This window comes from Anopheles marshallii, chromosome X, assembly GCF_943734725.1.
Source record: "Anopheles marshallii chromosome X, idAnoMarsDA_429_01, whole genome shotgun sequence".
Taxonomy (NCBI): Eukaryota; Metazoa; Arthropoda; class Insecta; order Diptera; family Culicidae; genus Anopheles; species Anopheles marshallii.
Window position 1 is genome coordinate 17,285,137 of NC_071325.1, and position 23,756 is coordinate 17,308,892.

At 42.1% G+C, this 23,756-nt stretch overlaps 2 protein-coding genes across 2 annotated transcripts; one reads left to right on the forward strand and one right to left on the reverse strand.

The window, feature by feature from the left end:
* The first annotated feature begins 3,824 nt into the window (after positions 1-3,824).
* On the forward strand, positions 3,825-4,349 carry LOC128710975 (uncharacterized). Its single transcript, XM_053805845.1, has 2 exons — positions 3,825-3,962; positions 4,029-4,349. The coding sequence occupies exons 1-2, from the start codon at positions 3,825-3,827 to the stop codon at positions 4,347-4,349; spliced, it is 459 nt and encodes a 152-aa protein (XP_053661820.1).
* Positions 4,350-4,724: 375 nt separating this feature from the next.
* LOC128711944 (putative nuclease HARBI1) lies at positions 4,725-5,893 on the reverse strand. The gene is made up of 4 exons (XM_053806838.1): positions 5,775-5,893; positions 5,272-5,707; positions 5,056-5,200; positions 4,725-4,993 (listed from the first exon to the last, which is right to left on the reverse strand). The coding sequence occupies exons 1-4, from the start codon at positions 5,891-5,893 to the stop codon at positions 4,725-4,727; spliced, it is 969 nt and encodes a 322-aa protein (XP_053662813.1).
* Positions 5,894-23,756: the final 17,863 nt, after the last annotated feature.

The window sequence follows — 23,756 nt, forward strand, 5'->3', positions numbered from 1 at the left end:
CGTAACAAGTGGTATTTAGAGCAATTAGCTACCGAAGAACATTCACGATCAGTTAAAACCCTTAAAGATTTAGCCGTTTGGCTCAAACCTACCGAAGGTCTAGCTACAATGCTTATTGCTAGACAAGGGGGGTACAAGAAAAAGGTGCACCAAAGTGTACCACGGTGGTACAAGAAAAAGGTGGAGGCATGGGGAGGTGCATGCCTCCCCAAAAGAACAGGCACAATAACCGAAAGCGGTGCTTATTGTGTGACAACGACCACAAAACAGTCGAGTGCAGAAGACTAACAGAAGCGACAGTAGGTCAAAGAAGACGCCTACCTATTGAAAAAAATATTTGCCAAAATTGTTGCAACTTCAGCAATCATAAGGCAATCGACTGTTTTCTACCGCCACAATGCAAATTCAGAGCATGTAGGCAAAAACACAACACGTTGCTCCACCAGGCGAACGATAACTCGCCAGAGACCCCAATGAGAGTAAATTGCCACAACGCTAATGACAACTTATTTTATCAAATAATTCCCATTACGTTGCATAACCAACAAACGACGGTCAGCACCTATGCATTGATCGACCCGGGCTCATCCACATCTCTGATTCTTGAAGAGGTTAGAAAGCAGCTCGGAGCACAAGGTGAAGTTAAACCGTTAACACTCTCATGGACAAATGGAAGTACTCAATCTGAGCCTGCAAGTAAAGTTGTATCACTTAAAATACAAGGGCCGAACGGTCGTAGGTTCGACGTTAAGAACTTACGCTCTGTGCAGGAACTGGACCTTCCCATGCAGAGCATTGACGCCAGAACATTAAAGAGGCAGTACAAGCATCTGAACAACATAAATTTACAAAGTTATCTCAATGCGATACCCACTGTGTTACTCGGCCTGCCTCACTCGTTTATTATTCACGCAATTGATTCACGTTCTGGAAAAGAAAACGAGCCAATTGCTAAAAAATCTCGGCTTGGATGGGTACTATTTGGAGGTAAAAATACATCGCCCCAAATGAGCCCACTTTTCACAGTAATTGAGAAAAAGAATGAGGAAGATAAAACATTAAGGGATCTTATGAGAGGATTCTTCTCAACCGAAGAATTCGGGGTTAAGGTAAACACCGAAATGGTTAACTCCAGGGCGGACAACCATGCCCTAGAGACAATGAGAAGAACTTGTAAAAAACTAGAAAAAGGTTATGAAATAGGGCTACTCTGGAAATCAAACACTCCAACTCTCCCAGATAGCTACCAACAAGCATTGACACGCCTAAAAACCCAAGAAAGAAAAATGGATACAGATCCAAAGATAAAGGAATGGTATCATAATGAGATCGCCTCATACGTAAAAAAGGGATACGCACGTACAGCCAGTCCATACGAGCTATTAGAAACAAAGGGAAACATTAACTACATCCCACATTTCTTTGTCGTAAACTATAACAAGCCCGTTCCTAAACCCAGACTTGTTTTTGACGCTGCCGCCAAAAATAAAGGGATATCACTAAATTCACAATTATACGCTGGGCCTGATGGTACAACGCCTATATTTGGGGTATTAACTCGATTTAGGGAAAACGAGATCGGATGTTCGGGTGATATCCGGGAAATGTTCCATCAGGTCAAGATAAGAGAACAGGATCAAAGTGCACAGCGATTTTTGTATCGAAGTACCCCGACTGAGGTACCGCAAGTGTATGTAATGCAAGCAATGATCTTTGGAGCAACATGCTCACCGGCATGCGCTCAATTCATTAAGAATGAGAACGCCTTGAAGTATATTGACAAATACCCAGACGCAGTAAACGCTATTTGTAATAATCATTACGTGGACGACTATTTGGATAGCTTCAGCTGCCAGGAAACTGCTATTGAAACCATAAAGACAGTCTGTCAAATACACAACGAAGCCAATTTCTTCATAAGAAATTTTGTTTCAAATTCTAAGGAAGTATTAAGAGGAATTCCTGATGATAGGCGCTCACAGGAAAATTTAATGAAAATAGAAGACAAAGAACAACATTTCGAGAAGGTTCTAGGGATGTACTGGGATACCAATAGTGATACCTTCCGATATAAACTAAAAAGCATACCTACTGGTTTGTTTAGCAAGCGAGAAAGGCTTTCGTTTATAATGAAAATTTATGACCCTGTAGGGTTAATAGCTAACATTGTCATTGAAGGTAAAATCTTGATGCAAAGACTTTGGAAAGCAGGTGTGGATTGGGACGATAATGTACCCGAATCTGAGAAGCAGAAATGGACAAAATTTTTAAATCGGATTCAATCGGTCGAAAACATGCATATACCTCGATGCTTTTCCAAAACAAAACACGTTGTGTCGAGAGAAATACATACTTTCGTTGACGCATCAGAAGACGCATTCGCTGCGGTGGCATACATGAAGACAGTGCACGAAGATGGCGTCGATATCAATATTATCGCAGCTAAAACGAGAGTGGCACCTACTAAGCCATTGTCTATACCACGGTTAGAACTACAAGCTGCGGTATTAGGGATACGACTGGCCACAACCATCAAAAAAGAATTGCGACTAAAGATTGATCGCGAATACTATTGGTCAGATTCCAAAACCGTATTAGCTTGGATACGGTCAGAACCAAGAAATTATAAACAATTCGTCGCGTTGAGAATCGGCGAAATTTTGCAGGATAGTAATGCGGATCAATGGCACTGGGTTGCTTCAAAGGATAATCCAGCTGACGAAGCAACTAAGGTAAACCACAACCCATCCATATGGCTAACCGGACCAGCATTCTTACATTTAGGAGCAACAGTAACACCTAACACCCAAGTCATGGTAACTTTCGAAGAAGTACGAAGAAGTGTTCTGATTGGAATCGACTTAAACGATCACTTGCAATTGGACTAAAATTTATGGATTACCTTCGAGCCAAAGTCAATAGCACTAATTTCAGCAACGTGATAAGTAAAGGAGACCTCGATAGAGCAGAACGGCAATTGTTGAAAAAGGCACAATGGGAGGGATATCCAGAAGAAATGCTCAGCCTTCATGCAAAGGGAATAATAAAAAATGACAGTAAAATAAGAAATCTGACTCCACAATTGGATGATCAACAAATAATGCGATCAGTCACCAGATTGGAGAAAGCTAACTTTCTTCATACAGAGACTAAAAACCCGATGATACTACCAAAGAAACACACTATAACAAACCTCATAGCCAAGCACTACCACGAGAGATATAAGGCCTGATTATCACATACAAATTGACAAGACAAGTTGTCAAAAACGGAAGATTCGAATTATGACAGCCGTTTGTGTTGTCTGTTGGAAAAATAAAATTTAACGAAACACAAACTCACAAACCCACTGTCAAGAATTTGTATTCTTTAACACAAACGGAGACTCGTATTTGTCAAACTGTTTTCCGTCACCTATTCGCAACGGAAAGGCGCCAAACTCACTCGGTCCTGTGTGTTTCCAGTTCGTTTTCTTGTGCAGTTCCAACCAAAATGTGAGTATTTTACTTCAGAATGGATCTGAAGGAAGAATTGAAGTGTTTTTATACAATATATATGTTTTTATATATATAAATATATAACTGTACTGGTTGCTAGTGCGAAACGGCAGTTGGTGTTTTAAAACTTAGCTGTGAATGTTGTGGCCGCATGGCCATGTACATCCAATCCTATTCCAACAGCAACAGCAGTCAACCAACATCAGCGGAATGCATCTTGCAATTGCTTTGCGAGATCGGAACAGTATAGTTCAATGAACCCTTATGTACATACAATTTTACAGGGACAACAAAGAAATACGTACATCCAGGGTGCAATACCATAAAATGGTAGAACTTTTGGAGGGTGTTCCGGACATCGCTAGGGCCATGTTCAAGGGAGACCAAACTAAATTCTGGGAAGATATGGCCGAGCATCTTAATGCTCTTGGACCGCCGATTAGATCGGGCGCAACGTGGAAACGGGTAAGCTTAACAGTGCAAAAAAAAAATATTATATTTTGCTTTTAACATTCTTTTTCTGTTTTAAAGGTATGGTTCGACTATAAGTGCGCGGTAAAAAAGAAGCTGCGTGCAAATAAAGCGTCGTTGTTGGCGACAGGTGGCGGCAAATTCCAAGAGAAACCGCTAAACGACGTAGAAGAGAGAGTAGCCAACCTTACCAATCTCAATGCAACTGTAGAAGGCAACTCGGCCCGTTCATTTGGCATAATACCAGCCCCCAGCATCGACCAAGCCTTCGATAACAGTAGCGAGCAACAACAAACGAACACCGAGGAACAACCCGAGGAGCAGATCGCGACAGTGCCCCAAGCTAAAAAAAGACGCATCAAGCGTAAAAATACGGAATAAGTGCTGCGTCAAAATCAGGAGCTACTTAACCTGATAAAAATCCAAATAGAGGTGCAGAAAGAATCAACGGCAGCATTGAAAGAAGCTACTATAGCTTCTAAGGCTCAAATTGAGGCACAACAACAATCAACGGCAGCATTAAAAGAAGCGACTAAAGCTTTTAACGCGGCGCTAGCAAACAGGGACTAACATATATGCACATGAATTAGTCCATAGATGTATTATACATTAGTGATTTAGAATTATGATTTCATGAATATCTTATTAATTGAACTGAAAAACTGAATTGAACTGAACTGTGAATTACGCTACTATTGTGGTATCGATAATAAAATATCCAGATACTCTAAAGAATACTTATTGTTTTTGTTCAATTTATTCACTAGGTCCATCTAAGTTATGCGCAATGCACATGTTGTGTAAAGCACAACACACGTTTGTGATTTGAGCTGCTTTTATCGGTGTGTAGTGCAGCTGTCGAGCACCTAACAGGCATCGAAATCTGTTTTTCAGTAAGCCGATTGTACGCTCCACTATTTCCCTGCCCATTGCATGGTTTTTATTGAAGGCAGCCTCTGGTGTGTCTGGAGCCGGGTTACGTTTTGGTGTAACTAACCATGGCTTTGATGGGTAAGCAGCATCGGCTATAAAGTAAATATACGATATAAACATTGTCAAATACGGTGGTATTGCTGTTGTATTTTACCTAATACTTTAAACCCATCTTCTCCACGGTGATGTTTTTCAGCGAAAAAGTCATCTATTCCGCACACACTCCAAACATGCGAGTCGTGATTGGCTCCGGCGTATTTGGCATTGACGTACCGAATTTTCATCAGATGGTCGCAAATCTTAAAATCAAAATGCACAAAAATGTCACTGAAGTATGAATAAGAAGGGTCAAAACGTTTGCTTTACTTACAATCGTCACGTTTAAGCTGTAAAAGCCCTTACGGTTGAAATGTTGATCCCTACTGTCCACTGGTGCAATCATTTTGATGTGTGTACCATCGACACACATCACAACACCAGGGATGCCACTTTTGGAGAAAAAGTATCGTCTTGCATCTTGCTGCTCGTTTGGTTCCATTTGCAAAGAAATATATTTGGGAGCCCAAGTTTCTTCCAAAATTGTCAAACATTTAGCAAATGCAACGGAGAATGTTGGCTGAGCAATAGCTAAATTAAAATCTTTTCCAGTTCCATTTTGGTAGCTACCCTCTGCTAGAAACCGCAGCGTAGCAGCCAACATTTCCTTTGGGGTAAGCCCTTTTGCCCTTACCGGCGGAAACTTTGGCTCAATCTCATTGAGAATATCGAGGAAGATCTCCTTCGACACACGAAAATTCTTCTTAAATCTGAAAAGAATAACCACGAGAACATATCAAAAATGTTTTCCACTAAAACTTAACAGGCTAAACTCACGCTTGACTGGAAAGTTCCAAAGGGTCGAAAATACTACGAAGGAATCGGCGTTGTTTCGCCAGATCTTCCGTTCTTTCATCGTCACTACTATCATCGCTTACATAGTACGAGAAAATCATATTGATTATCTTAAAATCAGCTACAAGACAAAACAACTCAACAACAATCACAGTTGTTTACACTTTTGTTTTTGTTGGTTTCATCACTTTGACAGATTGATTTTGAAGTTTTAGCGAAAAAAATAACTCAACGAATCTTGCCTGTCACAAGAATGGTTTCATAATGCAAATTTTTTTTCCGTTTGTGTTGATAAGTTTGTCTTGAGACTTTTCCGTTTGTAAGAGATAATAGGCCTGATAAACATAAAAAAACAGAAACGTTCATTGCAGCAATTCGTCAGCGTTTTTGGATAATAGATCTACGAGCGGTCGTAAAAAACGTCGCAGATAAATGCCAAAAATGTAAAAATGACAAGGCACGACCTTCTCCTCCAATAATGGCACCACTTCCAAGGTGCAGACTGGCAGTACGGCAAAAACCATTCACACATACAGGAGTTGACTACTTCGGACCCCTCAATATAGCCATTGGTAGAAGGTCCGAAAAACGCTGGGGTGCAGTATTTACATGCCTCACAACTCGCGCCGTCCACATAGAACTTGCCACTGATTTAAGTGCCTGCAGTTTTATAGTTTGCTTAAAAAATATGCAGCACAGAAGAGGCAAGGTGTCGCACATATATAGCGACAATGGAACAAATTTTGTTGGAGCGAACAACGAAATGACGCGACTCCAAGAAAGATGTGCCACCGAAGGGATCGATTGGCATTTTAATCCCCCAAGCGCTCCACACTTCGGTGGTGCTTGGGAAAGAGTAGTAAAGGAAATAAAAAGCCTTCTGCCCATGGAAGAAACTTATAAAGAAGAAGTATTACGGACGAGAAGCGTTAACGCCTGCTCATTTTTTACTAGGTCATTCCGGCGAAGCTGAGCCTAACATCGGCGATATATCGAAGGCAGAAGCAACCCGCTCGAACTGGAAAAAGGCGCAAGCTATAACAGAACATTATTGGAAGCGCTGGATAGCCGAATATTTGCCAAAACTAGGCAAAAGGGAAAAGTGGTTCAACAAAGCAGAGCAAATACAAGTGGGGGACGTAGTCACGTTTCCTGACGATCAAAGAAAGGGTAAATGGTTAAAAGGAAGAGTATCGAAGGTAAACCCCAGCAAAGATAATCAAGTACGCTCGGCGTGTGTAAAGATAGGGAATACCGAGGTTACGAGGCCCACGGTAAAATTAGCGGTACTAGAAGTCAAAGGAAATCGAAATTTCCCCAACTGGGGAAAAAGGCCAAACACCGATAGCGAATTTATAAGGGGTAAAGCAAACGAACTTAAAGGCGTACCTCATAAAAGGCCCAAGCAAAAAATAAGACCAGTTGTATGGAAAATCGCTTAAATCAGAAAAATGGGAAAAATCATAGCAATACTGCTGATCATCAGTTGTGTGACCAGTTTTAAAATAAAACCAATTCTAGAACCAGGTCTATTCTTTGACCATCTGGGTTCATTAATGATCCAACAAGGCTCATGGCATACCGCATTTCATACGCGAGTATTCCCGGAAAATGACTCTAACATAATTATACAACTACGTAACAAATTAAACAACGTACTGAATAATGAAACCGACCCGACAACAAATCGCTTAAAATTAGCCTTGGACGACGAATGCGACTACGTTTTAAACCTCATACGAGATTGCTTCAAAACCAAAGCTAAAAGAAGCCGAGGAGTGCTCGGATTTTTAGAAGATTTTCTATTTGGTGGTGATGAGTTCGACGAACAATTATCACTATTAAAATCCACTGAAGATCAAAAAATAGCACGACTTTCAGAAAACTTAGACGACACGAACAAGGCTCACAAGAAAATAATGGGTCAAATCGGCAACAAAATATCGCATATAAACGAAGGCATAACGCTATTACAAAAGGAATTCAGCGAAGACAAACAAAACAGATTTAACAAATACGTAGAAAAAACAATACTTCTAAGTAATACGTTAATACAGCAAATTACACTCAAATATCAAACATTAAAACATGACCCTTTAACATTTTTAGAAGGTCATGTAGATACAATAAACGGAGTAACGGACATGACACTTGCTCAACCGTACCTAGAGCATAAAGAAATAGTAAAAGGCGAGGTGGTACTCCATATAACGCACATAGTAATCGGAACGGAACAATTCGAGATGTTCAATGTCATTCCTACTTCGAACTCGAACGACAATTTAATAATGAACATCGAGGAAACCACTATAGCAGTCAACGACGACAGTAATTACATCTACCCTCACAACGTTAAAAAAATTAATACAACTCATTATCTCTCGTCAAAAACACAAATAAGAAAGGGACCAGACTGTATAGTAGCGGCCCTATTACATAGAAATACTACAAAGCCCTGCCTAACATCGGCATTGAATCCGCCATATTTGAATTTTACATTATTAAATCAGCCGAACAGAATTCTTTATTATACCTCACAGCCGCAAAGCATACGTCTAAATTGTAATGGTACAATCACCAACCCAACAAACAAAGTAGCAATTATCACCTTATCACCACCGTGCAAAATTGAAACGGAAGATATTGAGATACGACCAGTAATCGTTAAGAATGACGAAACGTACAAAACATTTTATAAACCTATGAGAAATTTACCATTTGAAACCACGGCTAAGGGTACGCAGAACAAGCAATGCGGATATCTAATTATAATATGTTTAACGACTCTAATTAGTATTACACCGTTTACTGTACTCGTTATAGTATACAACAAGAAAAAATCAATTCCACGGCCTCCACGGTTTAGGTCCAATTTATAATATTAGGCATACTTTAAACCCTCGACCAATCCACGATCCTTTACCTCCATAACACTAGTCGGTAACACCTCTGCGAGGAATTACGGGGGTCGGGATGTCGGCGACAGCGCCACATACTTGCAACAACGTCGAGGTGAGCCCATAAACGCCGACCAAAAGTAAAAATTGCAACACAAGCAATCAATCAGTAAACAGGTATGTGCTAAGAAAAGGGGGCAAAACAACTGTAAGCTAAGGGAAGGGGGCAAAAATTAGTCGTAAGCATTTTTTAGGTATATAAACTCAAATTATTACAATAAATCATGGTCAATTGAAACAAAGCTTCGACGAGGCTAGAACTCGGTCCCGGCTCATTACCATCCGCCTACATCTCATCCGAACACTCCACCCGATCGTGACGAGGCAAGCACTCGGCCCCGATCACAAATCCCTACAACATATTAGTGACGTCATAAAATGCGGTAAACAAAATTGATCCATTCGTTTCGTACTGTGAATACAATTATATAAGTTTTAGAGCAAAGTCAAAAATTTATCCATAATTGGCACGACTCCCCACGTGTTGTAGTGCGTGAAAATACGCACTTTTTTATTCCGAACAACTTTGTACAAAACCATGTTCGTGTATCTCTTGAACTTTTTCAGTTATTCTCAAAAAACTAGTGGGCTGATAGTCATGGCACGGAACATCGCTCCACAGTGCTTAAAGCGAGCACTGTGCTCACAGTGCATGAGGCGAGCACTGTGCGCACAGTGATTGAGGCGAGCACCTTGGTGTGTGCGCGTGTGCGCACAGCACACTAAATTTTGCTACTTTACCCAACACTACTTACGACGTAATTAGCAGCTGTAGGAAATTTTTCATAGTAAAGATAAACGACAAAAACGAATCAATTTCAATAGACAGACTGAAACCAGCTTTGATCTCGAGAAATAAAGTTGGTGAAATCTAACGAACAAATAAAGTTGGTGAATCTATAAGGACAATGTAATTATTTCATACAAAAGGAGTCGCGGAGCCAAAAGTCAGTCGTAGTCCATTGTAACTGAGTCGTGCTACTAAGCATACGTATACAAGTGTACAAACTAAAAGTTAAATAGTAATAAAAGTTTAAATTTAAAAGAAACAACCAACATACATCCTCAACGATTCATGTTTGAACGAGATGACATTGGACGAACATCGGTTCAAACGCTGAACTATCAGCTTGAACTGCCGAAGGAAGATTTCGTAAACGGGGAAATTCTGCAGTGGGCCTTTTGGGACGAGGAGTATATGATAAAAGTGTTGTATACGACAATCTGGGTTGCCTGCCCTTAGACCCGAAGCGGTGAGTGCCGCTCCTACGGGACAAGGATCGGTCTACTTGTAATGCGTGCCTGGGCCAGGGAGAGATATCAGTTGTTCTCGCCTAGCAGCCTAGCCGTCTAGTTGTGTGTCGTTTAGTCAATTGTATTCTTTAATCCTGTATCCTGTGAGCTGCACAGTTTGGTTAGGGTTGTCTCGAGCATCGCGTAGTATTTGATATTCCTCGTTGAATGATTGCTGCTGCAACTCGCGAAGGATGGTGAGTTCTGCATCTTGCAGCTCGGCTTGTCATAACGGCCCCCGTTGTCGAACAGCATTGGTTGGCGATCGAGCATTGGTTCTGAAACGCAATACATAGGAAATGGCTCTATGCAACCTCGTCTATCGAGAAAATCGTGCGGGATCAAACAACGGTGCCTGCTTGCAATGAACATTAACACATTTTCGTTCTTCTTCGTGCGTTTCGTTGCTTTCTAATTTTTTTGACGGCCACTCTGGTGTAGGGCGACCAAGAAATTCTGGTCCTTCAAACCCTCTGCTGGAACTTAAATGTCGATGTAGCTATGACCATTTTGTCCCTTCGTCAGCAACGTTGAATTTGGTAGATATCCACGCCCACTCTTTACTGTCGGTAGTCTCCATGATTTCCCCTACACGGTGGGCCACAAAGGTACTATATTTTCTGTGGTCAGAATTAATCCAGCAGATGACGTCTCTTGAATCAGTCCAGAAGTAACGTTGATGTTGTTGTCGATGAGCGTTTGCTATTGCGGTGGCTAATCTTGCGCCTGAAACAGCTGACTGAAGCTCGAGTCGTGGGAGTGTTAACTGCGGGGGAGTGTTAACAAATGTAAATAGTAAGACCGAGATTGTTATACCCAGCCGATCGAGGTAGCGATATTTGCCGATAGAGAGCGCCACAGTCGACTTGCAGTACCCGAAGGAGCCCGAAGCAGCGTTGGAGCGATGACCGGAAAGGTTGGGTTGACGAACGAGGATCGCATATAACCACGTGCCGGCGCTTAAGAGAGTAGTAGACGGATGAGAGATAAGTAATAAGCGCACGCGAGTAGGCCCGTGGATAGAGAAAATGCAGGAGGTAAACGTTATCGCTCTCGCACCGCTTCTCAATGAAGCGGCAAGCGAGAGAAAGCGACGTCGATCCTGTCCCGTCGGTTGCGTGAATACGTGCGAATGCGTGCTGCGTGAGCGGAAGAATAGGAAGCATGCTTGGCGCCAACTTCCTCACAAACGAGTAAACTAAGCTTAGCGCTCTCGCTCGCTTCAGAACAGGAAGCGATAGCTAATGAGATAATAGGAGAAGTTGCATCCCCAATATGTACATATTAAGTTATTTTTCTGCTAATATAAACTTAGATCAAAATTTATCACAATATAAAATAACACCAAAAGATGCGCAGGAATTTTAGACACCGAGAGGTAATTTTTTTTTAAACACACTCGATCATGTAAATAATGTAAATTAGAGAGAGTTCATCCAACTGCGCAGCGGAACAATAGGAATTGTTACCAACATTAAAATATCTAACAACGCACCTGTGAAAAATCACGAACTCATTACACACGCGTTAGAAAGGGATAGTTAATTATGGTCTTGTATAACAGATGTAGAGGATCAAATACCTATAAGGACAATGCAATTATTTCATACAAAAGGAGGCTCGCGCGGAGCCAAAAATCAGTCGCAGTCCATTGAAACTGAATCGCGCTACTAAGCAACACAAGTGTACTAGTAAAAGTAATAAAAGTTTAAACTATAAGAAGGAAGTATTATTCCGTCTCCAACCACGAAGCGATCAGGACGTGCACCTGCTCAAATGCTCCGTGCTGACGAATTCGACGAGAATTGCAAAAACAAAAAGCCATCGACCCCAGCTACACGCAGCACGTATAGTGAAAGTGTATAGAACGTTTGAGAAGCGACCTGTGCGTAGGTGCGTACTGTTTAGTTGTATCGTCTAGTGTTGTGTGTAGGTAAGCTGATCGCCCACTCAGTAGAGTGCGTACGCTCTCTGCTCTGCGCGCTTTCTCACTTTTCTACACCTGTCCTGTGTCGGAAAGTTGTTCCTTTTCTTCGTTCCCTCCCTTTCTGTCTGATTGGACAAACCACTCGTTCGAACTCTGCCATGGAGGTGGAGCCGATGGACGGATCAGATGAGTGCTTCACTACAGTGAAGCGCAAAAGTTCTGATCCAGGGGTTCTTGCAAAAAAGAAATCCCTATTAGTAGATCAGGCTTCTTCCTCGCGTGAACAATTCAACTCAGCAGTCCCGAAACCAAGAAGCAGGGCGTATCCTGCTTCTTTCAAGGGGGTACATGATGTTTTCTTCATGCCCAGAAATAAACCCCTGGATGCCAGATCGATCTCTGCATCGATCTTTAAAAACTATCCAGGAGTTTTGGACGTGCTTCGGCTGCGTCCTAATAAGATTCGGGTTTCCGCTAAGGACCGGACGCAGGCCAATGCCATTGCGGCTGATCCGACCTATACGGAGGATTATCGGGTTTACATACCCGGTGGATTGGTGGAAGTCATCGGTGTAGTAGATGACTTTGAATGCTCTCTGGAGGACATCCTAAAATACGGAGAGGGGGCATTTTTGCATCAATCAACTCCTCGTGCTAAGATCCTTGAAGTAAAAAAGCTTTATGCTTCAAGCTTGGTCGACGGAAAGAAGGTGTATCGTGAGACTTCCTCGCTCCGAATCACCTTCGAAGGTACGGTTCTTCCGAATTCCCTTTATTTTGAGGGACTTCGCGTGCCTATTCGTCGACCTTTTGTTTCAAAGGTAGCAAACTGCACCAAATGCAGTCAGATTGGGCATTCAGCTCCTTACTGCTCAAACGCAGTAAAGTGCAGTAAATGCAAAGGAGCTCACATTACCTCAGAGTGCAACAAATCGGCCGAAAAATGCATTCACTGCAAACAAGAATGGCATGAGGTTACCTCCTGTCCTGTCTATCGTAGAAGACAGGCGGAGCACAAACGATCTGTACTCCAAAGTGCAAGGGGCTCGTACGCCGATGTTCTGAAGGCGACCCCAAGCGTGAATCCGTTCGACACGCTATCTCTTTTAGCGGAAAATGAACCGTTACCCAATCTGGCTCCTCTCACAGGAGTAAAAAGATGGAACATCCCTAGGGTGTCGATCAGAAAGGCACCAAAAAAGAAACTTTTCCCCAAAAAGGCAGACTCCCCGAAGCAGCGTTGGAGCGATGACCGGAAAGGTTGGGTTGACGAACGAGGATCGCATATAACCACGTGCCGGCGCTCATTCGAGCCTCTTTTTTGACTGGCAAAACAAGTACAAGTGATTTTTTTTTAAATGTTGCGTTACCGCAACAGACTTTTCGAATGTTTTTATTTTAATACTCCCTTTCGACACCACAAGTCCTTTTAACACGTTTATTCGGGCCGGCTTATATGAGCCGGGTTTATGAGCGCCGGCACGTGCTTATATGCGATCCTCGGTCGTCAACCCAACCTTTCCGGTCATCGCTCCAACGCTGCTTCGGGCCCCAAGCGTGAATCCGTTCGACACGCTATCTCTTTTAGCGGAAAATGAACCGTTACCCAATCTGGCTCCTCTCACAGGAGTAAAAAGATGGAACATCCCTAGGGTGTCGATCAGAAAGGCACCAAAAAAGAAACTTTTCCCCAAAAAGGCACCGCGTCGTCACGGTGAAGCTTCGCCCCTTCCCACCCGTGATGAACACACCCCCTTCCGCCCACGTAAGGTAAAGACTCCTAAAAACCTTGCGTTCCCAACTGAACCTAGATCCTTACCCACCCTGACAGAGATTCTTCAATCTCTGCTCCAATCCCTCCACCTCCCGCAACACCTAGCGAGTCTGATTTCCTTGGCGATTCCTTTCCTCAGAGGAATGGTCAGAGTGGCTAAATCAATGGCCAGGTCTTAGTATGGTGATACGCCTGGACGAGTAATGTCTTCCAATGGCTATCATACTACAATGGAACTGCAGAAGTTTTATTGGAAAAATTGACCAGTTTAAAGTACTATGCAGCATAATTGTAATGCATTCGCCCTAAGTGAAACTTGGCTCTCACCCGAAAAACATATAACCTTCCCGGGATATAATATCATACGTCAAGATCGATTTGAACCATCTAGCGATAGGCGTGGTGGGGGAGTATTAATTGGAATTCGAAGTAGTCACAGCTTCAACAGAATACCGCTCCCCACATCCGAGGCAATCGAATATGTCGCTATTCAGGCAAAGTTAGGCGATCTTGACGTTTCTATTGCGTCAATTTATATCCCCCCGGGAGCCAATTTGGACCCTCAGAAGATCAAAAAGGATCTTGAAACCCTTGTAGCGGTTTTACCAAAACCGTTTTTTATCCTGGGCGATTTTAATGCTCACGGACAAGATTAGGGCTGCACACATGATGATAACCGTGCACCAATCATTAGGGATTTTGGCGACACTTTTAGCTTGACAATCTTAAACTCTGGTGAAGCCACTAGGGTGGGATCACCTATGGTACGAGATAGCGCAATAGACCTATCTCTCTGCACGTCATCGTTTGGGTTGGATTCAAAATGGAAGGTTATCCAAGACCCACTTGGCAGTGATCACCTGCCAATAGAGATCTCCATTATCAACAGGAGTCGTTCAGTCGATCAAGTACCCGTTGAATGTGACTTAACGAGGAACATCGATTGGACGAAATACGGTGAACTTATGTCTGCATGGCTGAGCCGTGTAATCCCATGTTTCTCCCCAGAAGAGGAGTATAAAAATCTCGTACATGCAATAAACGAGTGCGCCCTTGGCGCCCAAACAAGGCCGCCCCCCCAGGCAAGGACATTTTACAAACCCCCCACTCCCTGGTGGGACGCGGACTGTCAAGTGGCATTCAAAGCAAAGAGGAAGGCCTTTACCCATTATAGAATCACTGGCTCCACAGATCTATACGATAAGTATAGAGGCCTGGAGCGAAAGTGTAAAAACTTGCTTAAGGCAAAGAAAAGGTCCTACTGGAGGAGGTACGTACAAAACCTCAGTCCTTCCACTTCGCTCAGTTCACTTCAGAGCATGGCGAGAAGGATGCGCAACAGCAGAGCATCTAATGAGAGCGAACGAGTTTCCGGAGCATGGCTTGAACCCTTTGCTCAAAAAGTCTGTCCAGACTTCGCTCAAGCACTTCCGTTCATTCAAAGTGCACCTGGTAGTGATTCCTCCATGGATTCACCTTTCACTATGGTTGAGCTTTCGCTTGCTCTCTACTCCAGCAACAATTCATCTCCAGGTTTGGATCGGATAAGAAACAAATTGCTCCATAATCTACCAGATCTGGGGAAGAAACGCCTGTTGAGGTTATTCAACATTATGTTGGACCTCAACACCGTCCCGTCGGAATGGAGAGAGGTGAAGGTTATCGCCCTCTTGAAACCTGGCAAACCAGCATCAGAGCAAGACTCGTATCGACCGATTTCGATGTTATCGTGTCTAAGAAAATTATTTGAGAAAATGATTCTTTTTAGACTAGACAACTGGCTAGAATCTAACGGTCTTTTGTCATGTACCCAGTTTGGATTTCGCAAAGGCAAGGGTACCAACGATTGCTTGGCGCTGCTTGTTTCGGAAATTGCTAAACAACATCGTTTTTAACCTCCTTTCAGAAAAGGCGATGAATTTCGACAATGGCTATCTGAAAATTCGGCGGGTCAGTTACTATGGACTACCACAAGGGTCCTGTTTGAGCCCCTTGCTGTATAATTTCTATGTTTCAGATATTGATTCATGCCTAGCTCCTGGGTGCAGCTTACGGCAATTGGCGGATGACGGTGTTGTATCAGTCGCCAGCAACAACATCGCCGATCTTCAAAGTCCTTTGCAAACCACGCTAGATAACTTAGAAGTGTGGGCCAGGAACCTTGGTATCGAGTTTTCGCCTGAGAAAACGGAATTGCTTATTTTCTCGTTTTTTTACAATACCGAGAGTAATAGACGCAATAATTTGGTTGACCCTAAATTCGATTTATTGCTTTACGGCAAAACGATAAATATTGCCAGATCTTTTCGATACCTCGGCGTATGGTTCGATAGCTAAAATGTGTGGAGGACACATATTGACTATCTAGTTAAAAAGTGCACTAGAAGAATCAATTTTCTCAGAACGATTACCGGATTCTGGTGGGGTGCGCACCCATCAGATATCCTTAAACTATACAAGACAACGATATTGTCCGTCTTGGAGTATGGTTGCATATGCTTCCATTGGGCAGCCAAGTCGCATTTGATCCGACTAGAACGGATTCAGTATCGTTGCTTGAGAATCGCATTGGGTTGTATGAAATCGACCCATACAATGTCCCTCGAAGTGATGGCTGGAGTGATGCCGCTAAAGCTCCGTTTTGAGCTACTTTCGCTTCGCCTTCTCGTACGCTGTACAGTATCAAATCCATTGATAATCGAGAACCTTAAAACACTGCAAGAGATAGGTTCTAAATGCAAAATCCTAAAAATTTACATGGATTTTGCCTCATTTCAGGTCCACCCTAGCACATCGCAAAGTATAGCTCGTACCAGCTTACCAGAGTCCTGTAGTTCCTTTTTCAATGTAGATACCTCGTTGAGAGAGGACACTAAGTCTATCCCTGATAGTCTTCGCAGGAGTGCAATTCCCAGCATTTTTGTGGAAAAGTATGGCCATTTAAATAAACACCAATTTTATACTGACGGATCCTCATCAGAGCACGGAATTGGTTTTGGCGTCTACAACTCATTTTCCGAAGCATTCTTCAAATTACGCCAACCATGCTCGGTATACGTAGCGGAGCTCGCCGCAATCTTTTACGCCTTATTGATTATAAGTGCCAGCCCTCCGGACGAATATTTTATTTTTTCTGATAGCTTAAGTGTTATCGAAGCGCTGAAGTCCGTGAAGGCTATTAAGAGCCCAGACTATTTTGTGAAAGAAATATTGAAAGTCTTAGGTTCATTGTTTGAAAAATCATTTCGTATTTCACTTGTTTGGCTGCCTTCTCATTGCGGTATACTAGGGAATGAAAAAGCAGACCAATTGGCCAAAAGGGGCGCTTCGGAAGGTGCTCTTTTTGATAGGCTCATCCTACCTCACGAACACCTTTGTGCCCCACAGTCGCTCTGCATGGCACGTTGGCAGAGTATGTGGGACACGGATGAGTTCGGGAGGTTTTTGTATTCCATCTCTCCTTGTGTTTCCTTGAAGCCTTGGTTCTCTGGCATCTCTGGTGATCGAGCGTTCATTCGAATGATGTCTAGACTTAGGTCTAATCATTTTGCATTGGGCGCTCATCTCCAGCGTATAGGACAGGTCGACTCCAAGGTATGTGGCTGCGGCGTCGGATTCCACGATGTGGATCATCTTTTATGGTCCTGCATGGAATACGATGCTGCCAGACCCTCCTTGTTAGACGCAGTTCGAAGCATAGGAAGATCCCCTGACACCCCAATTCGGGATTTGCTGGGGGGTTCGGATGTAGCCTATCTAAGAATAATTTTTGAATTTTGTCGAACTAGTGGTTTGTCTGTGTGACCTCGTCTTCCTTATGTTTGTCTTTGTGCTGTATGTTGTATCTCGCTTGTATGTATGAAGAGTAAGTGTTTGTATGAATGAAAGAATGAATGAAAGTATGAATCAGTTTGATGCGTGTAAGTTGTGGGTACAATACGGCTAGTCGACCGCTGCAGAACGACTTGCCAAAATCTGGCCGAAGAAGAAAACTTGGAAACAGACAACACAAATCAGGATCCAGACCCTCGCAAGAAAAAGGACCACTCTACTGGATGACGGAATAACACGCAGCAACACGGCCGAGTACACCCGGGATAAGGTGACCTTTCACGGTTTGGAGAAGGAAATGTCTTCAAACGTTTGTGAATTGTATCTTAGATTAAGCTTCCCCATTAGTTGTAAGCAAAACGGCCTGGCCGTTCTTATTGAATAAAAAAAAAAAAAAAAAAAAGAAGGAAGTAACCATCATACATTCTCATCGATTCGTAAAGTGTAGAGGCACCGGGTTGCCTCTTAGGAGGGTTTTCTGTCTGCGAATAATTTAGAAGGTAACACTTTCTTTTCGTTACTTCACTAATAACTTTATTTACTTGACCCTTTGCCGGGTCGGATCGAACTGAACTGGTTGAGGATTTTGGTCTGTTTATATACATAAAAAAAGATGTCGCGAAACTACTATTAAAAGAATATTCCAGAAGGACCTGGAAACAGAAAAAATGTAGCTTCTGTTACGCGCGCAATGATGATATTGATGAACATCGGCTATCATCCTAACGTTCGGGTTTGTTCGGAATTGTTTGCGAACGGCGCAAGTGTGAGTGTGTTAGTTGTTTTGCTTCGCACGTTGCGCACACTCTCCCGATATCTGCCCAAAGAGCTCAATCACCTGAGCTGTAGCGAACAGTAGGCAGATAGGGAAACAACACAAGCTGGAACAGTATCAGCAGTAGCAAGTAGCTCTTCGGGCAAGATTTCGAAACGAAATCCCGAAAATAACGGATTTTGGTCTGGCCCGTTCGTGTGAAGACCGCCGCTAGCATCATGCCACCGGGCCGCCCCAAGCCAACTACTTTTAAGTGACTGAAAACTTAAGTCACGGAAAATGTGGATACTTGATATGTGGATACTTGACCAACCGTCGTCGAGACAAGCTGAAATTATTTGATGGCTATTGCGGGATTTTGGTAAATCACTGAATGCAATAAGTTTTGATCAATCAATATAACTTACATCTTCCTTTTAACGGTGTGGGTTATTTTTTTATGGAGAAGCTATTGACACGGAGGACATCAAGACCACGAACACTGCTCAAGAAAAATGAAGCGGAGAGGACAAATAATCTAGCATCTAGCAAATCTAGCTAAGTGTGTACTTTTGCATGTTTTATACAAAATTGTACGATTTATTCATTTATTGAAACATTGTTTTATTTCCAGACCTTCGCATAACACCGTATGTGTAAACATACTAAGTGCAAGTGGAAAATATTTTAACAAAAGCAATGCAAAATTATTAAAACTTATCATTTTATGTCCTGTGGTGATTCCATAACATAATCCCGATGTGCAAATAAATATCACACCCATACCTACGCGCTACCGCATTTCACACCAACACATGCACAAACATGCTCTTCGTTAAGCGGGCTTCACAGGGGCTTCAAAAAGTCGCTGTGAAGCCCCTGTGAAGCCCGCTTAACGAAGATTTTGACAGCTGGGTTGTGACGAATGATCGAAAATCTTTCCCGACGCTCTAGAACTAGCTCCCGTGGACGCCCACAGAACGATATGCGTGGAAGGCGATAGGGACACAAAGTCAAAAAGTCGGAGACCGCATTTGACTTGTTACTATCATCATCGGTTTGGTTAAGCAGTGTTAAATGTGTTAAACCTTGCGATTTTTCAATCTCACGAGATGCGCTGTCTAGCTCGTCAGTTCCAAAAAACTAATCAGCTCATCGGACGCGTTCACGATCGGACGATTGTATGAATTTCTTCGTATGCCATTTGGTCTGAGAAACGCGAGCCAAAGCTTCCAACGATTTATGGACAGCATATTTAGAGATCTAGATTTTGTCTTTGTTTATATCGACGACATTCTGATTGCTAGTTCATCACATGATGAACACGTTAAGCACCTGCACACAGTCTGTAAACGGCTAGCGGTTCACGATATGAAAATCAAATTATTCAAATGTACTTTTACTGTTTCCAAATAAGATGGAATGGCTGTTCCCTCTCTGGAAAAAAAACAGAAGCAATTCGCTCCTATCCACCACCAGTGTCGCCTTAGCAACTGCAGAGGATCATAGGAATGATTAATTATTATCACTGTTTTATTCCTCATGTCTCGGAGAAACTTCAGCCACTGTACCGCTTGATTGCTGATCAAAGCAATAAAAAGACAAAAAAGAATTCCTTTGGATAGAGGAACACCAAAAGGCCTTTCAACAAATAAAGGTCGATTTATCAAATACCCTGTTGGAGCAGTATTACATCAGAAGCAAGGTCAACATGGTGTACCTTCAGCGTTTTTTTTCGAAAACAATTACGCCAACGGAGCAAAGGTATTCCCCATTCGACCGTGAATTGTTAGCCATATCGCTAGCCATCAAACACTTTCGTTACTTTCTTGAGGGTAGATCATTTACAGTATTTACGGATCACAAACCGCTTACAACCGCGCTTACATCGAAGACCGAAAAATCACCACGTCAGAGTCGAAACTCGATTTTATTTCGCAATTTATTAACGATACTCTTTACACAGCTGGTGATAGCAACGTTGTAGCCTACGCAAGCTGTAACAAACATAACTTATGAGACGTTTTCAGAAAAATAGGCAGTAGATAAACAATTGGCACAAATATTAAAAGACGCTGAGAAGATTTAAAACTCAAAATATAAACTTGATAGACTAGTGCTAGTCAAAACCAGCCTAGTTTTTGAAACCTTTACGGGAAGCAACAGATTATAGGAAAAATAGAATTTTATTTTCAATTTTCAACAATATTCACAATTTTACGCCAAAATCTAGTGTAACGATACTTCGTGCCATCCATGAATAAGGATGTAGCCATTTGGACTCGATCTTGTCTAGGGTGCCAACGAGCCAAGGTTGTACGACACACTCGTTCACCACTGGAACCATTCCAAATACCCAAGGGAAGATTTGACCACATTCACATGAATATCGTAGGTCCATTGTTCCCTTCAGAAGAAAAAGTATACCCGGCCGGAATGTTTCCCTATGACAGATATCACCGCGTCGACCGTTGCAAGGATATTCGTAGATCAATATATCAAACGTTTCATATACTCGTTAGTGATCACAACAGACATAGGTCGACAGTTTCTTTCGAAATTGTTCGAAGAATTGATAAAACTGCTCGGCACCATTCATACCAAAGAGCCTGGAAACGTGCAAGCAAGTCTTAATAAGAGTGGATAAGGTAAAAACTGGCTTACAACCACGGTGCGCTGGACCTTACGACTAGTGTTGGATAAAATGCCACAGGTGCGCACAGCACACCTTACTGTGCGCACAGCACAGCACAGTACTTGAAGTGTGCGCACAGTGCTCGCTTCAAGCACTGTGCGCACAGTTCTTATCACCAGCATTGTGCGCACATTGCTCGCCTCAAGCACTATGGAACGATGTTCGTACCATGACTATCAGCCCATTAGTTTTTTGAGAATAACTCAAAAAGTTTAAGAAAAAAACGAACACGTTGTTCTACAAAGTTGTTCGGAATAAAAAAACGCATCATACATTATTTGCATAATTTTATGCATCGTACCAAGACTATTAGGCCATTCGCAAATTCGTACCAAACGCTATCGTACATTAACACCGCAATATATCTAACAATAACCCTAACAATCCCAACAACATATTAGTGATGTCATAAAATGCGGTAAACAAAATTGATCCATTCGTTTCGTACTATGAATACAATTATATAAGTTTTAGAGCAAAGTCAAAAATTTATCCATAATTGGCACGACTCCCCACGTGTTGTAGTGCGTGAAAATACGCACTTTTTTATTCCGAACAACTTTGTACAAAACCATGTTCGTGTATCTCTTGAACTTTTTCAGTTATTCTCAAAAAACTAGTGGGCTGATAGTCATGGCACGGAACATCACTCCACAGTGCTTAAAGCGAGCACTGTGCTCACAGTGCATGAGGCGAGCACTGTGCGCACAGTGCTTGAGGCGAGCACTGTGCGCACAGTGATTGAGGCGAGCACCTTGGTGTGTGCGCGTGTGCGCACAGCACACTGAATTTTGCTACTTTACCCAACACTACTTACGACGTAATTAGCAGCTGTAGGAAATTTTTCATAGTAAAGATAAACGACAAAAACGAATCAATTTCAATAGACAGACTGAAACCAGCTTTGATCTCGAGAAATAAAGTTGGTGAAATCTAACGAACAAATAAAGTTGGTGAATCTATAAGGACAATGTAATTATTTCATACAAAAGGAGTCGCGGAGCCAAAAGTCAGTCGTAGTCCATTGTAACTGAGTCGTGCTACTAAGCATACGTATACAAGTGTACAAACTAAAAGTTAAATAGTAATAAAAGTTTAAATTTAAAAGAAACAACCAACATACATCCTCAACGATTCATGTTTGAACGAGATGACATTGGACGAACATCGGTTCAAACGCTGAACTATCAGCTTGAACTGCCGAAGGAAGATTTCGTAAACGAGGAAATTCTGCAGTGGGCCTTTTGGGACGAGGAGTATATGATAAAAGTGTTGTATACGACAATCTGGGTTGCCTGCCCTTAGACCCGAAGCGGTGAGTGCCGCTCCTACGGGACAAGGATCGGTCTACTTGTAATACGTGCCTGGGCCAGGGAGAGATATCAGTTGTTCTCGCCTAGCAGCCTAGCCGTCTAGTTGTGTGTCGTTTAGTTAATTGTATTCTTTAATCCTGTAACTAAGTGTTTGTAATAAAGTTAAGTCTATAGTTGCACAAGATTTAACAAAAAGAAAACTTGATTGGCCATCAAAAGTAAGTGTTTCTGTACAAAATACGAAACCTGGAATGTATTGTAAAAAAATATCGAGGGAAATAACGAGGCCGTGTAACTCTGTTTAATAGCAATTATCCACAAATGTTTAAAAAGAAACCTCGAGAAAATAATTAAATTACAATAAAAAAACCAAAACAAATATTGAAAAAAGTCCAGTGTAATAACTAATAAACTATTAAAGTAAGCACAAACAAGACGTATTAACACGTTGACTGCCACATCACCCATTTCGTGGGTGATAGAAGCACTTCCAAGGGGGCCACATCACCCAACTTTTGGGTGATGATAAAAGCGCACAACGTACCATGTACGAAAACCACTAATACCATGCCGAGCTTGCGAAAGGCGGTAAAAAATGAATCGTTTCTGAGAAAATACGGACACATCACCCAACGTGAGGGTGATGACAAAAGCGCTCAACGTACCGTGCACGAAAGACACTAGGTACTAATGCACTGCTTGCAAAAGACGGTAAAAAACGATTCTGATAAAATACGGTAGGCAAAAATTAGTTGCAAATTGACAAACCACTTACAGTTTCGATTTGATCTTGTCGAATTCACACGTTATTCTGTTTTGGGAACAAAAATATAATCGTCTAAACATTTTACCGACCACCAACAAACATGGAAAAATCATTCATTTGTGATGCAGACAGTAGCGACGAAGATGTTTTGGAGCTATCCAAAACAACGACAAAACCACAGGTGTTAGTGAGGAAGATATCATACCGCAAAAAAAGAATGCGTAGCAATGTTAAGAAGCGTCCAGACTGTAACCAAAACATATGCTCGAATGGTCTTCGAGCAGAAATTCGGCGTTTCTGGCAACCAAATTGACAGCAAATTGCGTTTTATGATGATTTGGCAACACTAACGGACCGTAACAAGTGTGGACGCAAAATCTCTCGCATAACATAACAAGTTTCTATATTATTGCTAAAATATATCTTTTCCACACCCAGTCCAGGAAAAAAGTTTAATTCAGTGCTTATTTGAATCGCCAATGTTTAAAACTTGCTTCCATTGCAAAACAAATCGAATGTGCCGAATTCGAGCATATGTTTTGGTACGGATTCAACATTTCGCTATTCTGTTGTTGTTGCGCATAACAAGTATAACATAACAAAATGTTGTTATATATAACTGTTATGGTCTACAGTCTGGACGCTCCTTTATAT

What these genes read in the sequence shown, in the direction of transcription:
- LOC128710975 (XM_053805845.1), top strand. Translation starts at nt 3,825, where the DNA reads ATGGTAGAACTTTTGGAGGGTGTTCCGGACATCGCTAGGGCCATGTTC. An exon ending in CGGGCGCAACGTGGAAACGG is followed by an intron (nt 3,963 to 4,028) that starts GTAAGCTTAACA and finishes TCTGTTTTAAAG; the next exon opens with GTATGGTTCGACTATAAGTG.
- LOC128711944 (XM_053806838.1), bottom strand. Translation starts at nt 5,893, where the DNA reads ATGATTTTCTCGTACTATGTAAGCGATGATAGTAGTGACGATGAAAGA. An exon ending in ACAGCTTAAACGTGACGATT is followed by an intron (nt 5,201 to 5,271) that starts GTAAGTAAAGCA and finishes TTTGATTTTAAG; the next exon opens with ATTTGCGACCATCTGATGAA. An exon ending in AGATGGGTTTAAAGTATTAG is followed by an intron (nt 4,994 to 5,055) that starts GTAAAATACAAC and finishes TTTACTTTATAG; the next exon opens with CCGATGCTGCTTACCCATCA.